The sequence below is a fragment of the Nanorana parkeri genome, unplaced genomic scaffold, assembly GCF_000935625.1.
Source record: "Nanorana parkeri isolate BGI_ZX_2015 unplaced genomic scaffold, ASM93562v1 scaffold166, whole genome shotgun sequence".
Taxonomy (NCBI): Eukaryota; Metazoa; Chordata; class Amphibia; order Anura; family Dicroglossidae; genus Nanorana; species Nanorana parkeri.
The window spans coordinates 626,223-634,739 of NW_017306434.1; the positions used below are offsets into that span (position 1 = coordinate 626,223).

Sequence of the window (8,517 nt, forward strand, 5' to 3'; positions counted from 1 at the left end):
TAGTAAGTTTGGATTTGACGCCCCTGATCTTAGGCCTCTGCACTGCACATCTGCCCTAATAAAGAAAGCCTTAAAAGACTGCTGGACATCAACAGGTTAGTGTGGCCGCCCATGGCCTGGATTGAGGTTTGTCTGTTCATGCCCTGAATTGCTCCTTTGATGGTTTGGAATGCGTATGTACTCAGCTTGTCTGTGCTGATCCTAATCATGGGCCTGTTACCCCTGTTATTGTCAATCTGTGCTCTGTCTACCGATCTATAACCTGTACTTGCTCTAACTATTTCTGACAACTCACACTGCTCAAGCATCGGTGCTGCCCGTTAGTTGGTTATTGCCCCTTGTGACACACTAGGTCCACTGAAGTCCGTGACACTAACCAAAATATCTTTCTGGGTGATACAGAGTGCACAGGAAGCAGGCAGAACCACGATTCACTGCAGGGGTCACACCTCCCCTCTGGCATGTTGTATGTAGTGTTCGTGCAGCCCACCTTCATGCTGGAAGGAAACCCCACAATCGATACATTTAAATTCCCCTTTTTCCTCCCACCTATCCGTCTCCTTGCGGAGAGTTCTCATATCCTCGCGGTGAGTTCTCAGATGCCGCCTGTAATTTGACGCCTGGCTGAAACTCTTTTCGCACAAGTCACATGGAAAGGGCCTCTTACCTACATGGATAGCCCAGTGCCGCTGATAATTAGACCGTTGGTTAAATCGCTTTCCGCACTGCTGGCATTGAAAGGGTTTCTCGCCTGTGTGAACACGCAAGTGGCGCTTATAGCGGGAGGAGAAGAAAAAAGTCTTGCCGCACACGGGGCAAGTGTGCGGCTTCCGTGAAATGTGCAACTTCCTGTGCTTCTCGAAGGTGCATTGGGCCCGAAACCTTCGCCCGCAGTCCTTGCACTGGTAGGGTTTGGGATCCTCGTGAGTCCACTGGTGGACACGGAGGGTCTCTAGCTGTGTAAACGCTTGCGGGCAATCTGGACACTGATAGGGTCGCTCCCCTGTGTGTATACGCATATGGCGTGACAGTTTTGCCGAGCAGTTGAAAGCTTTGCTGCACCAAATACATGTCCTGTCCTTGCGGTGAGTTTGCTGGTGTCTTCGGAATGCTGGTTGGCTGGGCAGCTGTTTGCCACACTGTGAACATTGGTAGCCTCGCTGCCCCGTGTGTTGCTGTTCGTGATGGCTGTGAAGTGCTAGTAACCAGCAGAAGCGCCGTCCACAATGAGAGCAGGAATAGGGCTTTCCGCTGCCTTCTGTAGCTCTGGCACGGGCTGTGTCGCAGTCCTTGCAGGTGTAGGAGAGATCGGCTGAGTGGTTGCGCCGATGCAGGTTATGGGCGCGAAGGGTTTGGAATGTACGACCGCAGTCGGGGCAAGGAGGAGGCGGGGAGTCTTCTGGTGCCGAGTGGCCATCTGGATGGTCCATTAATAGCTCTGCAACAAAAAATTTAACAGCCAACTGACACCTAAAGAATATCGAAGGCCAACACAAGAAAAAGGGAACATATGTCTAAAGCCAAAATATTTATTTTAGTTTTGTATGCAGTAAGAATTGTTTTCTGAGCGGATTTTACCTAGCGGTGCTGACCTGCAAAAGAGATTAATGCCCAACTCTGGGCTCTGTTCCCCCTACCCTCTGACCATATGTTATGTTTTTATTTTGCTTATATACTTACTAGGGATGCACCAACATTTTGGCCACAAAAGCATTTCAGCCGAAAATGGTATTATGGGTAAAATGCCAATGGTAACAAAAACAGACGAAATTGCGGTGCATCCCTAGCTTCTCTCCTCCCCACTGGACGAAGGCTGCAAGCTTCAGTCTGTGTCCCCTCCGATTCCTGCTGCTCTCCCCTGCCTGTGTCGGCAAGGGCAGCAGGGATCAGAGGGGACACAGAGCCGACCCAGCTGATGGCTCCCACCGGGGGGGAGGAGAAAGCTGTCAGGAGGCCAAACACTGCAGAGGCGACGAAGCTTCAGGATTGGTAAATATTTACCCATCCTTCGTGGTACTGAGCAAACACTGAGTGATCAGTACTGATCACTCAGTGTTTGTAAATAACTGATGTTTCCAGTTATGAATGAACAGGAAGTGCTATACATCACTTCCTGTTCATTTATGAATGGGGACAGTCAATATTTACTATCTGCTCACTTTATGAATGAACAGGAAGCAGCTCGGTACAGAGGCTTCCTGTCCATTCAAGACTCGGTTGATAGTAAATATTTACTATCTCCAAAATGTGATTGAACAGGAAGCCTCTGTACTAAGAGCTTCCTGTTCATTCAGAGCTGGGGCTGCAGAAAAGGAGACTAAGAACTCTGTGTCCTCAATCTCTTCCATTTTAAAAGGGAAACAGACCCCTGATATTTCTCCAAAGTGACTAAACAGTATAGTTAAAAAAAAAAAATTAAAATTGTCGGTTTCAGCCTGACAAATTTTCAAGTTTCCCTAAAATCCCTAATTCTTACCTATTCCAAAGTGGCTGGGCCAGTCACGTGACACTGCAGGGGTCTCTTCATCTTCCCTCTCTCTGGGCTAGGCGGTCTTTACTGATGCAGACATGATGGCATGAGCGCGTCTTTCGGCAGCAGTGCATTGTGCAAAAAAGGCTCCATGGTGATGCCTCATCAGTAGGCGGAGCCTTGACACCCTGCACTCACTGCCCAGGATATAAACCGAAAAACTGATGACATCTTGTGGCAAAGAAGTGGTACTGCGAGGGACAGCTGCGGAGTATTGCAGCCAGTGCTGCTATTTGTTTTAGCATCTGGGGGGACCTTTAAAAAATTCAAAGTTTTGCCTTGAACTGGGCTTTAATTTCTCGGAAAAGGCAAAAATCGCCATTTTCACGCAAAACAGCCTGCTCAATCCTAGCCGCTACGACACCGCGAGGAAAGTTAGCAAAACCATTAGCTGCTTCTATTTTGGCAACCCAAACAGAGCCTTTATATTAAAACAATCTCCTGCTGTGTACAATAATTAGAGCAGAGTTCCCTAACCTGAACGCCGTAACTTCATATTTCAGGTGGCGATTAACAATGTGTCCCGTGACATCGTTACCCAGGATAAACTTTATAAACAAAGACATCAATTATTTAAAAACGACTTCTTTGTTTAAATGTCACTCGGTGGAATTAACAAGGCCCCTCCGTCGAGATCTGCAGTCAAGCAGAATTTAGCAGTCGATAATAAGAACAGATTGCAATTATACTCATCAGAATGCGGAATGCTGCGAGAAACTGAATTCATTAATGCTAATTAGGAGCAGGTTTTTTTTTTTAACTGTAATTCAGGCATAGGGAACCTGCAGGCTGCCTAGTAGCTGAGGAACTACAATCATCAGCATCTCCCCTAGACAGCTATAATAAATGATGGAGCCTATTTATATTGGTGATATCTATCACCCCCCTTCTGGGTTTGCTTATCTGAAATATGCCTTTTTCATACATTTATATACAGCATGCAAAGCCTATTAAAAGCATTTCGAAACAATTCTTTGTGGTTTAAGGGCTACTTTACACTTGACCCATAGGGCAGGGCTCAAAATGTCAGGTCCTGACGTACTAGCCAGGCCTTAAAAGTTACTTGCCACCATTTGCCCTGCCTGAACCCCCCCTTATCCTGCCTGCCTCCCCTCCTTTAACCTCACCCTCTTCCACCTTTAATTCCACCATTTCAAACACAACATACACACACAGCACAACACATGACATATCACACAAACACAGGGCATTACACACATAGCACAACGCATGACATATCAGACAAACACAGCAAACACAAGGCATTACACACATAGCACAACATACAACATATTACACACACAGCACAACTCCCAGCATATCACGCATAGGGCATCACACACACACAGAGCATAAGACACAGAGTACACAGTATCACAGGGCATAATACACAGTGCACAGCATACAGAGCATAACGCATACACAGCACAACACACACAGCGCAAGGCACAGGGCATATTACACACACACACACACACACACACACACAGCATAAGACACACAGTGCCACAGGGCATAATGCACAGTGCACAGCATAACACATACACAGCACAACACACAGGACAAACACACACAGCGCAAGGCACAGGGCATAATGCACAGTGCACAGCATAACGCATACACAGCACAACACACAGGACAAAGACACAGCGCAAGGCACAGGGCATAATGCACAGGGCATAATGCACAGTGCACAGCATAACGCATACACAGCACAACACACAGGACAAAGACACACAGCGCAAGGCACAGGGCATATTACACACACAAGGCAAACGCAAGCACTCAGCACAACACACAATGCACTGGGCATTATACACACAACGTTACACATACACAGACAGCACAGCACACAGGGCATAACAAGCATACACATGCACATGGCACCCAGACCCATCTCTATGCCCCCCATCTAATTACTTGCTGGCAGGGACCTGGCACTTGAGCTTAAGCAAGGCCCACAGCATTTGTAGGGGCCCTCTAGCGCGTGGTCAGTTATTCCTCCCCTGGGCTTCCCGTGTGTATTTACCTGTTAAAGATGGCTGCATTGCTGCGGCCATCTTTGCTAAGGTTCATAACGCGGACCTAACTGTACGTCCGTGTACTTAAGGACCTTAGTAAAGATGGCAGTCGTCATGCGTCCATCTTTAACATGGGCAAGGTACATAGGTAATTTTTCACTCACCCCCACGCAATTTTCAGTTGCCAAAGTTAAAACTGACATGCTTTGCATCCTGACTTGAATAAGGACAAAAGCGTTCACACCGAAAAGCCGGCCGTACACCTATAGGTTATCTGCAGATTTTCTATGGCCAGATGGAAAAAGTGGAACAGATCCCTCCATCTACGCTAAACTGTGTGGATGAAGGAATCTCCCGCTAGGCCAAGCTTTAGTATCTTACTAGTCAGCCCGGCTGGCTCCCAAAATACCTGAACAATGTCTGCATCCAATCAGATTGTTCCGGTATTTTGTCAGAAAGTGGGGCCGACTAGTAAGATACTGAAGCTTGGCTCAATTGAGATTCCTCCATCCACACAGCTTAGCGTAGATGGAGGAATCCGTTGCACTTTTTCCATCTGGCCATAGAAAGTCTGCAGATAATCTATAGGCGTATGGCCAGCTTACAGCAGCATTTTCTCCAATGCAAAAGTGATGTAAAAGTTGACTGAGCAGAGCTGCAACAGTTACCAAGTCTTGGCAATACCAAGTCCCCAATTATCTCACCCATTCATACAGCCTGCAAGTGTGGGTGTCACTCTGAGCCCATAGATGTACATAACTGTGCCAGATCACCTGGTGTGGTGTCCCTCTGCCCATCGGATTTCTCTTCCCAGCAAGATTCTGAAGCGTCCTCCAATGACAAGGACATTTCTGTGGATTCCCTACACTGGAAACTGGCCTAGTGGGAAAAAAAAAAAAGAATTTGACAATTTAACTAAAGCTGGACCGCAGGCAAAAACACTAAATACATATAAGAGAGCTGGCAGGGGTTTTGTATTCCTGTCTATCCAGTTCTGAGATTCACACAGCCTGCCACACAACACAGCCAGAAGCATGACAATAAGCTCACTGTTACAAGTATAGAGTGAAGAAAGGATTCAGTGGTGTCCACTCTGCACTCCGAACCTGCTATCTGTACATAGGTGTCAGTCACGTTAAAAACGTTTATAGCTCATCAGTTCAGAGGTAACTTTAAATGATAGGCCAGGAAAGAGTCCACTCCGCCTGGGGTGCACACGGATACCCAGCATGTGTTTTGTAATCGGCATTTACGTATGCACGTGAATCCTAGGTGGACGTATGTTTAAGTGTATGCATGCATGCATGATGGGGCCAGGTTCTCTTCTGGGGTAACTGCAGACAGAGGAAATTGGGGAACGGATTTTCCCTGATACCCCCCCCCCATTCTGAGATGATTTTCAACTGGTGACAGCGGGCATTGTTGAGCCCGGGGATTGTGGCACAGGGGAGGGTGGAGAGGGATCAGGAAATAGGGGGCAGCCCCTGTAGAAGTGGTCAGGTGACTTTACAGCTTGTGTAGGGTATAGTCCACATCAGAGTTTTGCAGATTCACCGATGTTGGCTATACCCCACACAGCAAGTAATTATTCCCTGGTGATTTGTGCCAGTTTTTGAGTCCACAATACTACCAATCATGTTCAATCCCTGCAGAAGGGGCAGGAGCCACCGAAACGTGTTGGCTGTTCTGTGTTGGCCCTTATAAACCCATTCCATTATTAAATGTTTTTGGACTCTCATTGTGTCTTGTTTGGCGCTCTCATTGGACTGTATATATGCTTGAGCTTGTTGAAGTCCTTTAAATGCCACGAAGAGTAGGACACGTCCTTGGCAGTGAAAGGACTCATTTGCACCATTGCATTGCCATTGTGCACATCTTATCTGCTGCAGTGTAGTTCATGTAAATGGCACTGCAGGGCAGCTTGAAGACGCATGTGCGCTGCAATGTATGGAAGAGCACCACAAGGCACGGTGTCCTGTGTGGTACACGGTGAACAAATGCAGTCTGCACCTTTTTTTGTGCTTTCCAGCCCATTCCATTGGAATAAGCTGCCTAAATCCTGTCCAGTTCCATTAGCATGAGCTGCCTAAAGCCCGTTCCATTTGAATGGGCTACTTAAATCCCATTCCATTGGAATGAGCTGCCTAAGTCCCGTCCTGTTCCATTAGAATGAGCTGCCTAAATCCCGTCCTGTTCCATTAGAATGAGCTGCCTAAAGCCCGTTCCATTGGAAGGAGCTGCCTAAATCCAGTCCTGTTCCATTAGAATGAGCTGCCTAAAGCCCGTTCCATTGGAAGGAGCTGCCTAAATCCCGCTCCATTGAAAGGAGCTGCCTAAATCCCGTTCCACTGGAAGGAGCTGCCTAAATCCCGTTCCACTGGAAGGAGCTGCCTAAATCCCGTTCCATTGGAAGGAGCTGCCTAAAGCCCGTCCCGTTCCTTTGGAATGAGCTGCCTAAATTCCGTTCCATTGGAAGGAGCTGCCTAAATCCGGTTCCATTGGAATGAGCGGCCTAAATTCCGTTCCATTGGAATGAGCCGCCTAAATCCAGTCCCGTTCCATTGGAATGAGCTGCCTAAATCCCGTTCCATTGGAATGAGCTGCCTAAATCCCGTTCCATTGGAAGGTGCTGCCTAAATCCCGTTCCATTGGAATGAGCGACTTAAATCCCGTTCCATTGGAATGAGCGGCCTAAATCCCGTTCCATTAGAAGGAGCTGCCTAAAGACCATTCAACGCAAATAGGCTGACTAAAGCCCATTTAATCCGAATGAGCCTCCTGAAGTTCATTCAATCCAAATGGGCCACATAAAGCCCATGCAATCCAAATGGGATGCCTAAAAGCCCATTTAAGGTTCCTCAATGCATGGAAGCACATGCCTTGCAGAGCACTGCATTGTGGTCTAAATGGGCCCAAAGGCTTAAAAGAGACGCTGTTGCCTAGCTTATTTAGTGCAAGGGGACAGTGTCTCTGCTAAGGGCCCCCGACTTACCTATATTTATCTCACCAAAATTCCCTAGCCTCCTCCATATCTGGTGCTGTAAGCTGCTCTTAGCAGCCATCTTAGTCCCAGGCATGACACATCTCCGTATGTCATGCTGCATAGACCCTCTCCCTCCCGAAGCTAGCATTTCCACCACGTCCCCGGCAATGGCAGCTGCGGCTTTAACAGACACCAGCCGCTGCTCCGACCCTCTTCTGTCCTAGCGTGAAGAACCCTCATAAGGATTCTCGCCCATCTTCCCTGCCATAAAAGAAGAGAAATTGCTTTATTGAATTCCAATAAAACGTAATGGAGAAATCAAAAAAAGAGGCGGGACCGAAGCAAATGCATGAATCGTTGAACAATATTAGATTTCAACAAATGTTCACAAGCAGACAGAGAAAGGGGAAGATCGGCCCGCTTGAAATGTTCTTTCAGCGGTCATAATTCACGTCGCGCATTTCATATAAAAGAACTGGAGCGCCAGAGTCTCGCGAATCTGAATTTTTTAACATCCCCAAAGAGGGAAAAAGTCGTTAGCCGGCCGTAAAAATGTGGACTTCTCCTTATTAATTCAACTCAGTGAACATTTAACCCTTGCGGTGCGGAGGGGCTCCACAGCAAGGGTAGATTTATTAAGAATCCCAGATTTTGACTCTACGGGCCCACAGAAAATGAAGAAGGTGCTCCGATGCAACGCATCAGAATACATACGTCAACATGCACATAGCTGTGTGAATAGGCCCTTATTAAAACCCGTGTTCAAAGAAATACAGGGCCTGCCATTGCTTACTTTAAAGAAGAATTCCAAGGGGCTACCCCCACACTGCAAGAGTTAACTGCTCTTTTTGGTCTAGGGGCCAGCATTCAGAAGATATACGAACCTGATCTACAATCCTGCGGCGGTGAGTGCAGTGGTGTATTTTGCTTTGGCGCTGCCCTAGGCAAGACTAAACCGAGCACCCCCCCCCCCCCCCCCTCGC

At 47.4% G+C, this 8,517-nt stretch overlaps 1 protein-coding gene across 1 annotated transcript; it reads right to left on the bottom strand.

Annotated features, from left to right (window-relative positions):
* Positions 1–408: 408 nt before the first annotated feature.
* On the bottom strand, positions 409–5,417 carry LOC108785539 (oocyte zinc finger protein XlCOF26-like). The gene is made up of 2 exons (XM_018554627.1): positions 5,325–5,417; positions 409–1,438 (listed from the first exon to the last, which is right to left on the bottom strand). The coding sequence occupies exons 1-2, from the start codon at positions 5,398–5,400 to the stop codon at positions 444–446; spliced, it is 1,071 nt and encodes a 356-aa protein (XP_018410129.1). The 5' UTR covers positions 5,401–5,417; the 3' UTR covers positions 409–443.
* Between the last annotated feature and the right edge of the window lie 3,100 nt (positions 5,418–8,517).

Excerpts from the sequence above, each read along its gene's own strand:
- LOC108785539 (XM_018554627.1), bottom strand. The coding sequence starts at position 5,400 with ATGTCCTTGTCATTGGAGGACGCTTCAGAATCTTGCTGGGAAGAGAAA. Across the intron at positions 1,439-5,324 it reads GCAGAGGGACACCACACCAG|AGCTATTAATGGACCATCCA; the intron begins GTGATCTGGCAC and ends TTTTTGTTGCAG.